The sequence below is a fragment of the Furipterus horrens genome, unplaced genomic scaffold (genome assembly GCF_987537825.1).
Source record: "Furipterus horrens unplaced genomic scaffold, mFurHor1.1.pri manual_scaffold_8, whole genome shotgun sequence".
NCBI classification, from domain to species: Eukaryota; Metazoa; Chordata; class Mammalia; order Chiroptera; family Furipteridae; genus Furipterus; species Furipterus horrens.
This window is the reverse complement of record NW_028327178.1, coordinates 27,855,554-27,874,332: the sequence shown is the minus strand read 5'-3', so window position 1 is coordinate 27,874,332 and position 18,779 is coordinate 27,855,554. Positions and strand designations below refer to the sequence as shown.

At 43.4% G+C, this 18,779-nt stretch overlaps 2 protein-coding genes across 2 annotated transcripts in view; both read left to right on the top strand.

The window, feature by feature from the left end:
- Positions 1 to 2,737, top strand: part of ELP2 (elongator acetyltransferase complex subunit 2) — a 38,103-nt gene extending 35,366 nt beyond the window's left edge. The window contains exon 22 of the mRNA XM_090285643.1: positions 2,173 to 2,737. Within this exon, the coding sequence (XP_090141769.1) occupies positions 2,173 to 2,329 (157 nt within the window). The 3' untranslated portion in view covers positions 2,330 to 2,737. The remainder of the gene's footprint in view (positions 1 to 2,172) is intronic.
- A 7,896-nt stretch (positions 2,738 to 10,633) lies between these two features.
- Positions 10,634 to 18,779, top strand: part of MOCOS (molybdenum cofactor sulfurase) — a 49,056-nt gene continuing 40,910 nt past the window's right edge. Inside the window, exon 1 of the mRNA XM_090285642.1 lies at positions 10,634 to 11,344. Coding sequence (XP_090141768.1) covers positions 11,203 to 11,344 — 142 coding nt within the window. The 5' untranslated portion in view covers positions 10,634 to 11,202. The remainder of the gene's footprint in view (positions 11,345 to 18,779) is intronic.

Genomic DNA, 18,779 nt, shown 5'->3' with positions numbered 1-18,779 from the left:
CCTGCCTCTGATGCTGCGGTTAGCAGTTGAAATAGTTCATGTATTGGCTTACTGAACAGAGGGAGGTATTCCAGTGAATCCCATGTTCTAGGCATTTGAAATTTCCTTTCTTCTTGGCCTCCCCTCCCTTTTCTTTTCCTTTTTTTCCCCCTCCTTTTTTAAAAATAGTAAGTATTTTATTATTTTTTAATTGTTGTTCTATTACAGTTGTCTCATTTTCCCCCCATTGCTCTCCCCTGCCTGGCCCCATAGTCAGTCCCCACCCTGTTGTTCGTGTCCATGGGTCATTCATAGTAGTTCCTTGACTAGCCCCTTCCCCTTCTTTCCTCCCTCCTCCCCCTCCCCCATCTCCTCTGGTCATTGTCAGTCTGTCCCTTGTTTCCATGACTGGTTCCATTTTGCTCATTTGTTTTGTTCATTAGGTTCCTATATTAGGTGAGATCATATGGTATTTGTCTTTTGCTGCCTGGCTTATTTCACTTAGCATAATAGTCTCCAGTTCCATCCATGCCTTTTTTTTTCCTTCCTTTCACCTTGCCTGCCCAAAGTGCCATATCTGCCTTTGCCTGGTACCCAGACCACTTCTGTGGCCCAAATGTGGGAGGGACACTGGCAGGAAGTCCCTGAGAAAGCACAGGCAGCTGACATGTACAGAATTTGAGTTTTTCATTTTAAGATTCTTTTTTTTAAGTCATTATGGTGATTTTGGATGTGCAAGAACTAATTCCATTACATTATTTGGATTGCTGATATTTAAGTTACCAAATTTCAAGTACCTTTCAAATGAAACTTTCTGCGAGTAATGAGACACAAAAATCATTTATAAACAAAGACTTTCTTTTCGGTTTGTTCCCCCACTCCCTGTGTTCTAAATGTCAGAAGTAGTAATGTGCTGCATTTAAAGAATATTATAGAAAAAATAGAAACCCTCCACCTCAGTGTCTGTGTAGCCAAATAAGTAGTGTCCTCAGTGACTCCCCTGGAAAGCAGTGTCCTCTATGTACACACTTGTTTCAGTGATGTCACTACTTCAGATCATCCTTGGAACTTCTCTTTAGGAGCTGCTTTCAGAACTAGCTTACTGGATGCAAGAAAACTAATTCTGATACCTTTTATAGTTTTACTCATTTTGATCGCTGTTTTTAAAGCTCATCTACAAATGACTTAACTGTTTTCAATAATCAAATTCATCCTAACACCAAGATGAGCTACCATTATTCGTACTGTCATGGCCTGCATAATATAGTATGGAAGCATTTCCTCTAGAAGAACTTGGGGAAGCACTGAGGCATAGCAGCACTGTGGAAATGTGTGTACTCTCCCAGCAGGCTGCTTGCAAGGGCTCTTAGTCATTTGGTTGCATAGATTCTGGTGTGCTGATGTGAAAATGTGTTTCAGACTTTGGGATTATCCTGTAGTGCTCCCTCTGAACCTGAGAGTACATCTGATAACAGGGATTCCCAGCATTTGAAACTATCATCTGTGTGCTCTGGCATTATCTTCAGTGTTTGCTGCCTTGAAATCTGCGTTTTTCACTTTATTCCTTTTTGGTTTGGAGGTCTACTGTGCTGGTTAAATTTACAGAGGATGTTATATTTTCATAGAGAATTATTAATCTATGTTTGGGAGCATTGTAGGTCTGCCATGGGGGTGGGGGTGGGCATTAATATGAGCTTCTTGCTCAAGGTCATGCAGTAGAACATCACATTAGAGACCAAGATTCTTTCACTGGGTAGTTCATTAAATCTTTCACTATCTTTCCTTACCCAGCACTAAAAATGTAAGAGTCCATCCATATCATAGGGATGTCAGAAGAATAAAATAATCTGGAATATGTTGTAAAGTTGGAATTCTTAAAGAAATACGTTCAGTAAAGTTATCTGAAAGTCTGATTTTAATAGCTGTGTCATGCATTCCACTGATCATTAAAACAAAATTTGGTGCTATCCTTGGTAGTAAATGATATATTGACAGTTTTTATAGTAAAAGCTGTTTTCAAGGTTAGAATGAAATTGCTAAAATATTCGTGATAGTATATTGAAATCTGTACATTTTGACTTTTCAGGTTTTGACTTCAATTTATGTTAACAATATTAGTAGTTAAATCAGTATGTAAGTGAAATATTTTGTAGTCATAGCATACATTCATTTCATGCTTTCTCTTTGTTTTAGTCAAAGCCATACACTTGCTATCAAAAAATTATGCTGGAAGAATTGTAATGGAAAAACTGAACAGAAGGAAGCAGAAGGCACTGAGTGGTTACATTTTGCAAGTGGTGGTGAAGATCATACTGTGAAGATACACAAAGTAAACAGAGGTGCTCTGTAATGGACTGAATAACTACAAGCATATAACATTGGTGTCTTAAAATATTTATCATGTAAATAGATAACCTGTGTTTACTTCATCACTTAATTGAGTTTCATTTGTAAGTTCTATAGGAGTAGTATTAATTTCAGTCACAGACCCTTTGAAACATGACGAAAGCTTCAGGTTCTTCATTCAGTATTGTTATATATGCAGACACCCCCAGAACGATGCCCATACTTTCAGGAATTCAGACCTGCATCCACGTGTGCCAAATAAGAACCTATGTTCTTTCTTTATGACAAAACATGCCTAATTGTGTGCTATTTTGGGCCTTCTCTTTTCATATGACCCTCTTGGGGATGTTTCATTAATTTACTACCTTCTTTAGAGGTAGGACATAGAAAATAAAAAGAGATAAAAGCCAGATTACTCAGTTTTTATTTAAACAGTTTTTGTAAATAAACAGACCACACACAGTGTAGTCCTGACCCCTTCTTCCCAGTACACACCAACCATTCTAGGAGTTTGGCAGGCAGTTGGGACTTTGAACTGTAGTCAGCCATTTCTTCCATTCTTTAAAAATACATGGATTCTTCTTTTAGGGTGTGACTTTAATCTGATAGATGGAGGGACTGAAAAGTCGAGTTCTGAATTATTTGATTTTATGCGAGTCACAAATAAGTCATGAGATGAAAGGATGTCCTCCAGGGAGAATGACTAGTGGAAGCAGAGGGAAGAAGGTGCTAGAAACAGAATGTTGGGTGTGCCAGCTGGGGTTTGGGAGGTGGGCCAAGAACTGGGAATTGGGTGGAGAGAGGTACTTTGAAGACTGGTGTGAGAGAGGAGGTTTCCCCTGACCCTCTTGGAACATGGAGTCATCTAAAATTGGCAATTAAATGATTACAGTACATAATAAATGTGCTGAAAGATTAGAAGTGAGGACATTTTCGATGGGAGGTTATGCTATTATCTAATATGACATCTTGCTTCCAGAAAAGTTAAGTGGTATTTTGTCTAAATTGAGGTTTTCAGACAAGTGCTCTCCAGTATTTCTTAGTCCAATAAAAATATAATGTGAGCTACATATATAATTTACAGTTTTCTAGTAACCAGCCCTGGCTGGTGTGGCTCAGTCGATTGAGCATAGGCCTGTAAACGAAAGGGCTATCAGTTCGATTCCCAGTCATAGCACATGCCTGGGTTGTGGGCCAGGTCCCTGGTGGGGGGTACACAAGAGGCAACCACACATTGATGTTTCTCTCCCTCCCTTTCTCTCTCCCTTCCCCTTTCTCTATGGATGGGTAAATCTTTAAATAAATAAATATATAAATAAATAAATTAAAAATTTTTAGTAGCCATATAATAAAAACTAAAATAAATCCGGTAAAATTTATTTCAATGACACATTTGTTTTAACCCAATATATCCAAAACTATCATTTCAACATATCAGTATAAAAGATTATTGATTATATTTTATACAATATAAAGTGCATATTCAGGGGGACCCCAAAAAACTCAGAATTTATTTATAAAAATTTGTGTATACTTACATGTTTAAACTTCAATCACCTTCAAAGTTCTCTCCATTTGATGTAGTACATCTATCGAGATGTTTTTTCCACTGCTCAAATCAGTTTTGAACTCATCAATTTTGATGTCTTTTAGTGCTTCTGCCATTTTTTGTTTCACCTCTTCCACACTGGCAAAACGTTTTCTTTTGAGAACTTTTTCATCAGGGAAACAACGTCTCTGGAGGTGAGATCAGGTGATGAATAGGGAGTGTGGAACATGGGAGTCATGTTTTTGGTCAAAAACTGCTGAACAATCATCTTGTGTGAGCAGGTGTGCTCATAAATCATCCATCATGAAATGGGCAAACACATTGAAAGAGTCTTCAAAAAAAGTTCACTGAAGCCGAACGTGGCCTCTCACAGTGCCAGCTGGTGCACTGATACAGATGGGTTCTTAGAACCCTCACCTAGCAGGGGAATCCTGTACCACAAGGGGCCCTCCCTTCAGAAGATAATTGCGGGTTGTTCTTGGGTCCCCCTCCTATTTCACTTAGAGCCCATCTCAATTCTGACTAGCCACATTTCAGGTCCTCAGTAGCCACATGTGGCTAGTGGCCATCCATATTTGCAGTTCTAGATCAGTGAGTATATAAACTTGTTTCTCAGGCATGTGTGTGTATGCATGCACCAAGGCAGTGAGCATCTGAGCTGCCCAACCTCAGAAGCCAGGATACTCCAAACTACTATTTCCTTCCTTATCAGCTGTAGGAGCTGAGTCTTTAACCCCGTTGGCACACAGGGATTTCTTCAGATCCTGTGTATGCCGGATTCCAGAGCAGATTTGGTGGGCTTAGTCCTTTAGAGCCTCTTCTAGCATAGAACTCAACCTATGAAGTTTCCCCGAAAGCAGGCCTAATCTTGGAGAAATTGAGCTCATGGTTGGTTATTGTTTTGTTAGTTGAGTTTGTAGACAAACAGTTGTCCAGTTTCTTCTGAGGTATCGTCCTTGGTATTCACTTAGGTTCAGTAAGCATTCAGAGGTGTTGGATGCTCTCTACTGTAATTTATTAGTGCACATTGTAATTTTACACGTGCAGGTCACAATCTGCTGGAAGAGCACTGTTTGAACCATATTATAGTCATTTGTAATATCTAAAATGAAAAGGCAGTCTTGGACCTTTGCTCCAGAGGAGCTGAGGAGTCTTTCAGAATCTGCAACTTACCCTTCCCCATTGCCCCTATATCTTATTTCACTGCTTGGTTCACAGCACAAAGTTCAGACTGATACCAAGCACCAGCCTAAGCAATTGCTGTCTTCTGACCCATACAACTTTCCTAGGTGCAGGAGAGGTGATTGGGGTGCTGTTCCAAGTACATGTTTACTTTGGAGAGCTAGGAGCCAAACTGCTGTCTTCCCAATAGCCTCAGGGGAAGCAGAGTTGCTTATTGATTCCAGTGGGAGAATGTGGTAATTAGAGGGAGATTGCAAGTTCAGGAATGAAATTAAAGGGCAGAAGCACTCTTAAATTAGAAATCCTAACCACCATAGGAAATCCTGGGTTGTCTATTGGAGTGAAAGGTCTTCTACATCAACTTTTGTACAAATTCTATGTATTTCTCATGGCAGTCTAGGCGAGGGTTGGAACCTGGACTGAAGGAATCAAATTGTTTGAATCCTGGCTCTCACTGGCTATAACTGAGTGTGAGCTTTACCCCTCAACTCTGTAAAGGGAGGTAATATTGGTGGTTCAGTCTGATGAACATGCAAAATGTTCTCTGGTGTATGCGAGATAGACATTTTCTCTCACAAAAGGAGTCAAGGTAGACCAGGAGGGGCAGGCAGACTTCTCGGTGTGACCAGGGGACTCAGGATCTTTTCTTTGCTGCCTGCCATTGTCAGTGTGTGGCTTCCTCACTGTCCAGAGGCCTCTTGCTGTGATCTTTGTATTCAAGCCAGCAGAAAGGAGGGAGGCATATGAAAAGGCTTGCCCCTAACTTTAAAAAAACATCTTGGAAGTCCACACAGTTCTGCTTAATCTCCGCGGTCAAAATTTAATCTTGTGGCCATATCTCAAGAGAAGCAGAGAAGTGAAATAAATCTAATTGCAGGTCATCATGTGCTCAGCTGAGATTATCAGAGGCCCAGGTGGTGCAGAAGTGATGGAATTCAGCGACAAAGGGGGACTGATGGAGGACTGGCTCAGGCTGACATGGAGCTGTCAGACTGGGTGACAGGTGGATGCAGGGAGGCGGGGGCTCAGGCATAGGGAGTCAGTGTAAAGCTTAGTTCAGGATGTCTTAAGTGGAGATTCAGGCCCAGGGCTCAGGAAGGACACGTCCAGGGTTGGAGACACAACTTATGGGAGGGGTCCCCTCGGGAGCTCTGGAGTGTTCAGGGAGAGGGCAGAGCCCTGACTATAGCGATATTTAAGGGGCACCTGCCTCTATGCCACCGATGGGTGAGAAGGTACGGAGGTGGGAGGAGAGCCAGAAGAAAGTGCCTTGGCAGTACTTAGGCTGAAAGATATACGACTATCGAACTTGCTGTTTAGCTGGTATGCGGTGTTATCTCAGTGGGGTTAACAGTCCATTATAATGGCCAGGTCTTAAAAGGTGAGGAATGGTAGAGGCTTCCCCACTGGCTTAAGCCCCCAAGCCTCATGATCACGGAGGTACCTGGGGGCTGCAATTATGATGCATCAAATTTCCTTCCCAGTAGTTGGGATGGGGGGTGGGTGTTTCAGAGGAGGCTGAATTTGGTTTGGATAATGAAATTAATTTAGTACTTCCTGCTAGAGTGAAATGAATACCTCTCTTAACAATAAGAACCTGCTGACCAAGATATTCTGGTATCTGAGAAATCAGAAGAGGACATGCACAGCAGGAAGTAGTGAGAGAGAGCAATAGAGCAGGTTTTTCTCTGAAGCCTAGCAGAGTAAAAGCTCTGGTAGCAACAACTTGAGGGCAGTGGAAAGAAAGATGAGAAACTCCAGCACACTCCCTCCCCATGAGTGACAGGAGACCTTTCCTGTCAATAGAAGCTAAAAGGGCAACTTGGAATCACGACAAGGTTGGGAACAAGGCTCCATTATATCTAAACTCATAATGTTCAAAACAACAAGACCCCACCAGTACTAGGCAGACCACAAGAGAGGTGGGTGGATCCAGAGCAGAGATCTTCCTGAGTTTGCTTTTCTGGGGATCGGCTTCTCCCTGTGTTCATTCAGGGGAAGCTCCTCTGGGTCAGGCCACCCGCTTCTGAGTCCCTTCTGTGTTGACTCCTTCCTCCTGTTCTTTCCCCCTGTCCCTTTGTGCCACCAAGATATGGGAAGGATCTGACAATTATCCCATTTACTCATTGGTGGATTACATTGGAGAATGCTTCCTCCGCCAGCCAGCCATCTATATGGTCAGCCTTATCCTGGAATTCACCAAATATTTGACAACACACTGTGCTAGATGCTGTGGAGAACAAGAAAACAAATCTGATGCTCAGATGTTTAGGCTTTAGTAGGCTTGTATAGTGAGCTTTCATGGTTTATCTGCCCCTGATTTTGCTTTGGAAGAACACCCTATGTAGAGCAGCAATGAATGTCTTAACATGTATTCACCACTCTGAGCTCCAGTGTCCTGTGGTAAAGAACTGCCACTGTCTTATCTCACCTGGTCCAGCAGCGGGCCTCGGGCTCAGAGGAGCCTGAGCTGGTCCATGCTCAGGTCCCAGGTGACTAGCTTCTGCACCCAAAGTTTACAGCTTTATAGAGAATGAGCTCTTCAGCTCCTACTTACAGCCGTGTCTTACCTGAGAACCATGAAAACTATGTGCCTAGGGGCCAGATTGGGCAGATAGGAGAGACAGCCCCAATTTTCTACTTCAAATCCCTTCCCCTTGGTGAGTCTTCATCCCTGATCCAGCTCACTGAACCTGGTTCCATACTCAGGATGATGTGTCCCCAGCATTTGGGGTACTTCCCAGGACTCTGGTTAAAAGTAACCCCATTCCTCTCTCCTGCAATACTCACCCGTATCCTGAAGCAGTGGTAGGGCCTTGCAGCTGGGTATTTAATAGTTTATTTTCCTACATGGCTGTTGTCACAGTGGCCTCACATCCTTCTGAGCATAAAGTGCCCTAGGCAGAGCCAAGGGCTTAAAGATATTTCTAGACTGAATTGTAGTTCAGTGATTTTTTAAAAATGACCTTCAAGAGTTTTGCACTGTCTTCAAAGGACACAGCAGTGAAAAGGCAACCTATAGAATGGGAGAATACTGCAAATCAGACATCCGATGAGGTTATTATCCAGAATACATTAAGAACTCATACAACTTAGCAATAAAAATTAAAAAAAAAAAACCAACTGAAAAAACAGGCAAAGGACTTGAACAGACATTTCTCCAAAGATGTACAAATGGGCAATAAGCACAGGAAAAGATATTCAACATCACTAATCATTAGGGAAATGAAAATAAAAAACACAATGAGATGCTACCTCACACCCAGTAAGATAGTTACTATCAAACAAAACAGGGTAAGAGTTGAGAGAAATTGGTATCTTTGTACATTGTTGGTGGGAATGTAAAATGATGCAGTTATGGAAAACAGAATGGCTGTTCTACAAAAATTAAAAATAGAATCATTATACAGTCCAGCAATCCCATTTCTGGACATACAGCCAAAAGAATTGAGAGAGGGATTTGTACGCCCATATTCATGGCCTCATTAGTCACAATAGCCAAGAGGCAGAAGTAATCCCCCAAGTATTCATCAATGGATGAATGGATCAACAAAGGGCAGCACATAACTTGTACATATAATGGGATATTATTCAGCCAAAAAAGGAAAGAAATCCTGTCACATGCTGTAACATGGATGAACCTAGAAGACATTATGCTTAGTGAAATAAGGCGGTTGGTTACAAAAAGATAAATACAGCATGATTTCACTTATAAGAGGTACCTAGAGCAGCCAAATTCATGGAGACAGAAAATAGAATGATGGCTGTCAGAGGTCAGGGAGGGGACAAGGAGGAGTTGTTATTTAATAGGTACAGGGTTTCAGTTTTGCAAGATGAAAAGAGCTCTGGAGATGAGTTTCACAACAATGTGAAGGTACCTAACACTACTAAACTCTGCACTTAAAAATGTCCAAGATAGTAAATTTTACATATATTTCACCACAATTAAAAATTAAAAATTAAAAAGAAAAAGAGTTCTGATTTGGCGCATTCAGATTGTTCACTAGGCGAGCCTGTCCTAAAGTAGCACCCTGTGGATTTGGCATCTGTTACTTGGCCACAGAACACTTCCAGGAGAGGCACCCCTTACACTTCCAGGAAAATGACCTAGGTCCTCACTCAGAGCACAGTTCATGGACCCTAGAGTCCAAATCACCCAGGCTAGTTAGAAACACAGAACCTCAGGCCCTACCCCAAACTTAAAGAATCAGAATCTGCATTTTAGTAGGCTTCCAGGTGATTTGTACAAGTTAATACTGGAAAAGCCTGGCCTAGAGGAAAGCCTCCTTGGGAAGTAGGGCATTAAAATGAGGGGTTAGGGGCACACACAGTGGCAGGTAGCTGGGAGGACCTAGCTCTTCCCTCTCCCAATTTAGGGATGGGGAAACAGGCCTGAGAACCACAGAAGCACCAGAGAGGTTGCTGAACACACCTGGATGGGTTCTGTGGACTGACTTCCTAGGTACTAGTTCGTCTGTTCTGTGTGCCATTTGAGAAAGGTACTCTCTTTTTCTTTGCCTCAGCTCCCCCACCTGTCAGAGCCACCTCATATATCTGCTTATTTAATTGCTGAATCATTATTAGCACAGATAAAAGTGTGCATGTGATCAATGCAGTGCCTGGTACTCAGGGAAGACTCCTTAACACTAGCTTTTGTTGTTAACCAAAGTCATGTTTACAGGAGGAAGTGCGGTGGATTGGGGCCAAGGTTCCTGCTGGAAGTATGGTCAGAAGGTGGCCAGAAGGGGGTGGGATGGATGGAGATGCTTGTGGAGGAAGGGCCTGGGGAGCCGAGAAGGTGGGACAGTTTGTAGGCAGAGGCTACAGAGGCACAGGGGCGCCCGGGTACCAGCTCTAGCACTGTAGCCTCCAAAAGTACCCTTTTCCAGACCTGGTACGAGGGGTGGGGGGTAGGCCAGGAGCCTCCAAGGCTCTCACGATGGGCCACCGAATGGCAGAAACCTCCGGGCGCTCTTTACACAGGTAGAGGCTGGGCCCAGGAGTCTGTCGCACGCAGCCTCACGTCATTCATTCCACTCTGCGAGCGTCCCACGCACAGGACCACCGCGGGCCTGGCTGCAGTGAACGCGGTGAGTTTTTTGATGTGGACGCCCTTTCCACCTCGTCCCACCGTGGTATGCTTCGAGAACCTTGGGTTCCCCCACCCGGCTCACATCTGAATTCCATACTTAGCACACCCTTGCCTCACTTGGTTCCACACCGTGCACCTCGCCAGGACCCCCAGTACATGGTCCCCTCCATTCCCGAGGCGGGCTTCGCACCTAGGATAACACCTGAAGGTTCCCTGCTTTATGCTAGGGCCCCATTTCGTGCACCTGCCCACCAGCCCCGGAGCCTGGCTCAACACTTCCCGAACATGGGTTTGGCCCGACTCTCCCTGCTTGGCGCTGTGGTGTCCCGGGACAGAGCCGCTCTGCCCCCGGCATCCGGATGTAGGAGCGAGGGTGGAGCGAGCGGAACACGAACTCTTGTCCGGATCGCCTCCTAGCTACCGGGCTCGGACGGTGCGCAGCCGCGGAGACTATTAACCAACGTCGTGAATCCCCGATCTTTTTCCTCCTCCACCCTTTGCTTGGCTGCGTTCTCAGAAACGCTGGGCACACGCTCCTCTAGGCAGCGCCAACCCGGGAGGTCTTCCCTGCGAACGCCCTGCCCCGCACTCTAGGGCCCCACCACGGAGAGTGACGGTCCCGGAGCCGTGGGGAGCTCGGGCCCGGGAGAGTCGGGTGGTGAGGATCGCCAGAGGATGCCGAGCTGGAAAACGCAATGTGTTGCTTCTTCCACCAGCCTCGCCACGGAACCACAGCTAAAGGAGAACTAAAAGCGTTCCGAGTGTCCCGGGGCATCTCCGTGGGTTCCGTTGAGAAGCCGTTCCAAGCGACAACACACACGGGCATTCTCTCCCCTGACCCCCGGGTGGGAAAAGGGCAGGAAAAAAGTGAAACTCCTTGAGTCAGCACCGCCCAGCCAGCCCGGCCAGTTCCCAGACGCACCGCCCCTGGGCCGCGGACCCGGGGCCAGTGTGGGGCTGGGAGGCGCGGCCCGGGCGTGGCGGGGCGGAGGGCGTGTGGGCCGGCTTTCCCAAGGCCAGTGGGCCCGGACGGCGCGGCAGGCAGGCCTGGGTCATGGCCGGCGGGAAGGCGCAGCCGGGGGCCGAACTGCTGGACTTCGCTCGGTTCCGGCACTCCAGCACGCGGCCACTCGCCTACGGCTATGGCCCGCACAGCCTACGCGAGCTGCGGGAGCGAGAATTCGGCCGCCTGGCAGGTGAGAACGGCGGAGCCGCCTGCGCGGGGCTGGCCGGGCAGCGTGGGGGGCGCGGTGTCTAGGGAGCTTTCTGCTCTAGGTGGGAGCGATGTCATCTAAATTGGGGCGCGTTTAGATTGGAAAGACCTGGAGGGACACGTCCACGGGTCCAATTCGTGGATACGGCTCCCTGAATTCTCACCTGCAGCCCAAGACTTCTTGCTACTCTTGCTCCTTAGACTTTTCAGTGGTATAGGACCAGCCTAGACCCTTTTCACCTGTCTCCGTCCCCAGCGAACAGGACTTAAATTCTCTCTTCGAGAGTGCCAACTCTAAAGGTCCAGGGGGAACCGGGGTGGCAAAATTCAAGACTGTGCAGTGGCCCCGGCTGTTCTGTTGCTCGTCTGGGCTCAGCAGTGGTGCGTGGGCGGTCAGTGAACTGGGTCACGACCGAGGCTAAGGCCGCTAGGCAGTCCCCCGCCCCCAAGGCTGCGTTCCAGTCCGCTGAGATGGTTCACAAGCAGCTTTTATTTTCGAAACCTCCTTTTTCTCATGTTTAGAACAATGCCTCTGAACTCCAGTTCGCTGGAGGGGGGGGGGGCGGCTTGAAAAATTAGCAAACTGTAACATCTGAGCATTGAGTGCAAGGCGAGCCTGTCAATTGGACTTGAGGAAGGGGATCACATCGTGCTTCTGAATTCCCAAAGGTGGAGCAGTCTGGTTAAATTTGAAATCAAGTTCGATCTGATCCTGTGGCTGTTCCCAGAGCATTACTGCAAGGCAGGAGCCCTGCCCAGAGTAGGACTGTCTCTTTCGCCGGAGATCTAGGGTGAGGGGCTTCCATGAGCCCTAAGAACTGTGTGCCAAGCAAGACGGGTGACATGGTCCTCAGGTTAAGTGGCAGGTCATGGTGCTGGCATCTGGATTTGAAGTGTATTTATTGTCTTGATGAACAATTGGTGACTACTTCTTGCTGGTGGCAGAACAGCAACCATGATTTACATTTCATTAATCAAGTAGCTGATTCCAGCTCTTTGGGTCATTTCTTTATGTTGCAGTTAGTGACACTTTTTGAGGGGCTTTGAGGGCTGTGGCCTCCTCTTTGGATGTCCCCTGTCTGTGGTTAAGTGGGGACAGGGACCTTCTGGCTGGCATGCTCCCCCCCCCCCCATTCTTCACAGTGGCACATTTGCCTGTGCGACAGCCCTTGTCCCTCTGCTTCCATATTCTCTCTCTGAACTTTTTTATTATAGAAATTTCCTACCCACCAAAATAGACTATACCATGAACAACCACAGGTGCAGAAGGAGGGAAGTAGGCTTCCCATTCGTTTGAAGCAAATCCCAGAAGCTGTAATCATCAGGCCCGTAATTATTTTAGCTCCTTAATCCCCTAATCCCCTCCAGCTCTGATCCCTCACACCATCATTGGCTGACCCCTCTACGCTTCCCTGGGAAAGTAGAGCTGTGTTCTCTGGGCACCTCCTTATTTCTCACTTACCCCTTAAAGAACAGCACTTCTCCCCTGAAATGTATGATTTACATGTGACAGCCAGGATTTCAGGCTGGGCTTCAGATCCTCTTTAACATCTACTATTACAGATGCTCCTCCTCTTACCATGGGATTACCTCTGGATAAACCCATCATAAATTGAAAATATCCTAAACTGAAAATGCATTTAATACCCCTACCAAACATCATAGCTTAGCTTAGCCTGCCTTTACTCTGCTCAGAACACTTGCATTAACCTACAGTTGGGCAAAATCATCTAACATGATAAAAATACTCGAGCATCAGTTGTTTACCCTCATGATGGCAATGGCTGTCTGGGAGCCATGGCTCAGTGCCACTGCTGAGTATCACAAGAGAAGATCATATTGCATATTGTTAGACCAGGAAAAAAATCAAAATTCAAAATTCAAAGTATGATGTCTGCTGAATATGTATTGCTTTCATACCATCATAAACTCAAAAAATTGTAAGTCAAAGCAGCATAAGCCAGGGACTGTCTGTACTTGTGGTAGTGTGTGTATCCTTTTTTTGTGCGAGTTCCCAGCATTTTCTCTACCATATGGTTGAAGTAGGCGTTCCTGAACTAAACTCACCCCCACCCCCCTGCACCACCACCACTAGGAGTATTGGAACATATCCACTTTTCCCCCGCTGCATAGGGAAGGGGAAAACAAACAAACAAACAAAATATATATATAACTTTTGCTTCCTCTTCCTTCCCCTTCCCCCCTAGATTTTCTGCAGGTTTGAGAATTTTTCTGGTCAAGTTGTAGCTCTGGATAATTAAATGCTTAACATTTAAGTCTGAAATATTTTGCCTAATCAATGGGATGGGAAAATCTGTCTCGGTGAAGCGAGTATTTTGAATATACAGTTGTGGTTCAAGTGGTTCTTGAAGCTTCAGGAGTTGATGGCCCCTCCCCCTGAATGGAACTGAGACCTGAAGGAGCATGGCCTGAAGAGACACTGAAATTTCCTTTGTTAAAGACCTAATACTAATTGGTTTTAGGTAATTCACCTACTTCTAATAACAGCCAAACCCTATGGAATGTGTGCCAGACACTGGACTGTCATACACCAACTTGTGTAACTCTCACCCCAGTTGCAGATGAAGGAACAGGGACCCAGAATGACTAGTGGTGGAGCAGGATTCAATGAAGGTTGGTTGACTTGGATTGTGCAGTGTTAACCACTGTGCTGGCTGACCTTCTCCTAAGATCTCTAGCTGATTTAGCATGGCTGCCTTGTTTTGTAATGTAAAGTAATGGACCAAAGGCCAATGCAGCCTTCTCCCAAATGGCTTCCTGGCTCTGCAGGAGTCAGTGGGCAGAGTGTGTGGTGCCTCCAGCAGCCCCTCAGGTTTTACATGTACACTGGGGCCTCACACGAGCATCTTTCCCAATGCCTAGGTGGACTGAAGCCTCTCTTTTGGTTATGTACCTTTGTATTTCTGAACCTTCAGTAAAAGAAAACATTATTTTAATACTAATTTCCAGGACTAGATAATACATTTACATGATAAAACATGCAATAAACTAGGACTAAAAGGAAATTTAATCAACCTGATGAAAGTCATCTGTAAAATAAAATAAAATAAAAATAAAATAAAAAACACAGCTAACACCATACTTAATAGTGAAGGACTGAAAAAAGCTTTACCTCTAAGATCAGGAACAAGACAAGGATGTCTGTTCTCACCATTGTTATTCAACATTGCATTAGAGGTTCTAGCCTGGATCATTTGGCAAGAAACTGAAATAAAAACCACCCAGATTGGAAGCCAAGAAGTAAAACATTTCTACTTGCTGATAACATAATCTTATATACAGAAAAATCTTAAGGAATCCACACACAAAACTACAAGGATTAAAAAGCAAGTTCAGCAAGGTTGTGGAATACAAAGTCAATACACAAACATTATTTCAATTTTTACACACTAGCAATGAACACAATGAAAATAAAATAAATGAAAGCATCAAAAGAACAAAATACATAGGAATAAATTTATCAAAAGAGGATAAGACTTATATACTGAAAACTACACAACAGCATTGAAAGAAATAAAAAAAGATCTAAATAAATGCAAAGACATACTGTATTCATGGATTGGAAAACTTAATATTTGTAAAATGCCAATGTTCCCCAAATTGGCCTACAGGTTCAATGTAATTCCTATAAAAATCTCAGGTACTTTTTTGCAGAAAGTCACAAAAATAATCCTAAAATTCATATAGAAATGCAAGAGACCTAGAATAGCCTAGGCAATCTTAAAGTACAAAGTTGAAGGACTCACAGTTTTCATAAAAGTATAGTAAGTAAAATTTATACTAAGTATCAGTAATCAAGATCCTGTGGTACTGGCATACAGATAGTCACACAGACCAATGAAGTAGAATTGTAAGTCCAGAAATAAACCCATACAGCTATGGTCAATCGATTTTTGACAGGATGCCAAGACTATCTATTGTAACAGGAGGAAGAATAGCCTCTTCAACAAATGGTATTAGAACAACTCGATATCCACAAGCAAAAGAACGTAGTTGGATCCCTACCTCACACTATATTAAAATTTAACTCAAAATGAATCAAAGACCTAAATCTTAGAGAAAAAAGCATAAAACTCTTAGAAGCATAAGCATAAATTATCAGGATGTTAGATTAGACAATGGTTTCTTATGACACCAAAAGTACAAGCAATAATAACAACAAAAATAGACAAATTGGACTCCATCAAAATTAAGACTTTAATGCTTCAACGGATACAATAAAAAAAGTGAAAGGACACCCCACTGATTGGGAGAAAAGTTGTACACAAATATTCAAAGCAGCATTATTTATAATAGAGAAAAAAGTGGAAACAACCCAAATTTCATCAGCAGGTGAATGGATAAACAAATGTGGTATATTCATACACTGGGATACCATTTAGTCATAAAAAGGAATGAAGTTCTGATACAGGCTACAATGTGGATGCACCTGGAAAATATTATGTTAAGTGAAAGAAGCCAGACACAGAAGGCAACATATTGTATGATTTCATTCATATAAAATGCCCAGAATAGGCAAATATGTAGACACAAAGGAGATTTGTGGCTGCCAGGGCTGGGACTGGGTGGATTTGAAGTGATTGGTAATGTGTATAGGGTGTCTTTTTGGCATGAAAAGTTCTAAAATTAGTTGTGATGGTTACACAACTTTATGAATATACTAAAACCACTAAATTGTATACTTTAAAAGGGTGAATTGTATGATATGTGAATAATATCCCAATAAAGCTGTTATTAAAGAAAAAAAAACCATCCTGCAGAGAAAAAAATATTATTTTAGTGAATGAAAGGATGAATAAATCTATTTTTTATTTTTTGCTTTGTAGTAAATTTTATAAAGTATATTTTATTGATTATGCTCTTACAGTTGTTCCAATTTCCTCCCCTTTGCCCCCTCCACCCAGTACCCCTCTTCCCTCCAGTAACCTCCACCCTTAGTTCATGTCCATGGATTGTGCATGTAGGTTCTTTGGCTTCTCCCTTTCCTATATTATTCTTAACATCCCCTTGTCTATTTTGTTCCTACCAATTATGCTTCTTAATCTTTGCCCCATTTCCCCCATTCTCCCCTTTGCCCTCCCCAGCTGATAACCCTCCAAATGATCTCCACACCTATGATTCTGTTCCTGTTTTGGTTGTTTGCTTAGTTTGTTTTCGCTTTTTAGTTTCAGTTGTTGATAGTTGTGAGTTTGTTGTCATTTTAATATTCATAGTTTTGATCTTCTTTTTCTTAAATAAGTCCCTTTAACATTTCATATAATAATGGCTTGGTGATGATGAATTCCTTTAGCTTTACCTTGTCTGGGAAGCACTTTATCTGCTCTACCATTTTAAATGATAGCTTTGCTGGATAGAGTAATCTAGGTTGTAGTTCCTTGATTTTCATCACTTTGAATATTTGCCAGTCCCTTCTTGCCTACAGAGTTTTTTTTTTTTTTTTTTTTAAGAAATCAGCTAATAGTCTTATTGGAACTCCTTTGTAGGTAACTCTCTTTTTTTCTCTTGCTGCTTTTAAGATTCTCTGTTTATCTTTAATATTTGGCATTTTAATTATGATGTATCTTTGTGTGGACCTCTTTGAGTCCAACTTGTTTGGGACTCTCTGTGCTTTCCTTCACCAAGTTAGGGAAGTTTTCTTTTATTATTTTTTTGAGTAAGTTTTCAATTTCTTGCTCTTCCTCTTCTCCTTCTGGCACGCCTATGATTTGGATGTTGGTACATGTAAAGTTGTCCCAGAGGTTCCTAAGCCTCTCCTCATTCTTTTGCATTCTTCTTTCTGTTCTGGTCAAATGTTTATTTCTTCCTTTTATTTCAAATCATTGATTTGAACCCCAGCTTCCTTCTCTTCACTGTCAGTTCGCTGTATATTTTTCTTTATTGCACTTTGTGTAACTTTTATTTCTTCCTTTATTTTTTTGCCCATACTCAGTGAGTTCTCTGAGCATCCTTTCCACCAGTATTTTGAACTCTGCATATGATAGTTTGGCTATTTCTGTTATGTTTAGTTCTTTTTTTCTGGGGTTTTGTTCTGTTCTTTCATTTGGGCCATATTTCTTTGCCTCCTCAATTTGGCAGCCTCCCTGTGTTTGTTTCTGTGTCTTAGGTAGAGCTATTTTCACTCCCTGTCTTAGTAGCATGGCCTATGTAGCAAAGGCACCTGTAAATTGTGTGAGGCAGAACCTTAGGTAATTCCCAGGGTGGTGCCACCTGCTTCATTGCTTTGTAGCTCTGTGTGTGGTGGGAGGCTTGGAGAGGGGACAGTGCCACTATTTGGCTTCTGGTGATTTGGCTGGCATGCGCCCCATTTCCAGTCACTTCACCCACTTCCCATATGCTATTGCCACCCTTCCGGCTGCTTCCCTGGGGTTTGTTTATGTTCTAAGACCACGTGGGCCCTTTAAATGGGAAAAATCTGGGAGTTTCTTCCACCACTCCAACCCCCACTGGTTTTTACAGCTGGAGGTAATGGGGGTTTATCTTTCCAGTGCTGGAACCCTGGGCTGTGCGGTCTGGCCTGTGGCTTCTTCTCCAAGCCACACCACACCAACTCTCCACCCCTTCTCTGTAACTCCACCTCTCCTACATGTCTGGATGAATATAGCTTCTTTACTCCTTGGTTGTTGGACTTCCATATATCTTGATTTTTTTCACAGTTCTGGTTGTTATTTGTTTTTGAGATTTGGTTGTAATTTCTATGGTTGCGGGAGAAAGCAAAGGCTGTCTACCTATGCCTCCATCTTGACCGGAAGTTGAATAAATCTATTTACATTGTATGCTTTGAAAATGTATCTCAGAGTTTGTTCCATGTCAGTACTTTTAAAGTGCCAGATGGATGTACAATAAGTCTTTATTTTAAATGCATGGTGATGAACATTGAAGTCATTTCTGATTTTTTGCTTTGGCAGACAATGCTGCATTGAATATCCTCACAGACAGGCCATTTCATAAAAGCAGATATTTATAAGATCAATTTCTAGAGGAATAAGCTGGGTCAAAGAGAGTTTGCATTTTAAAGTGATACCAATACTACCTAATTGCTGTCCATAAAGGAGTTGTACCAATTTGCCCTCATACCAGCCACGTACAAGTGGGCCTGTTTCCTGACACCCTCACCCACGCAGTGAGTTATTCAACCGTTTGATCTTGGCCACCTGATGGGTAAACCTTGATATCTTCCTCTCATCTAAATTTGACTTTCTTGGTTTATGAGAGAGGCCGGAAGGATCATTTAAATTATGCACTAGGATTTTCTGAAGCTCTCAAAGCTTCCTAGGGGTGCAGAGCTCATTATGTGAAAGCGGAATCGGGGCTCACACACCAGGGAAGCTGCACAGAGACTCCAGAAGAGGATGTGAGTCACAGGTGAACTAGCTTTACTGTCACTGATCACAGATGTC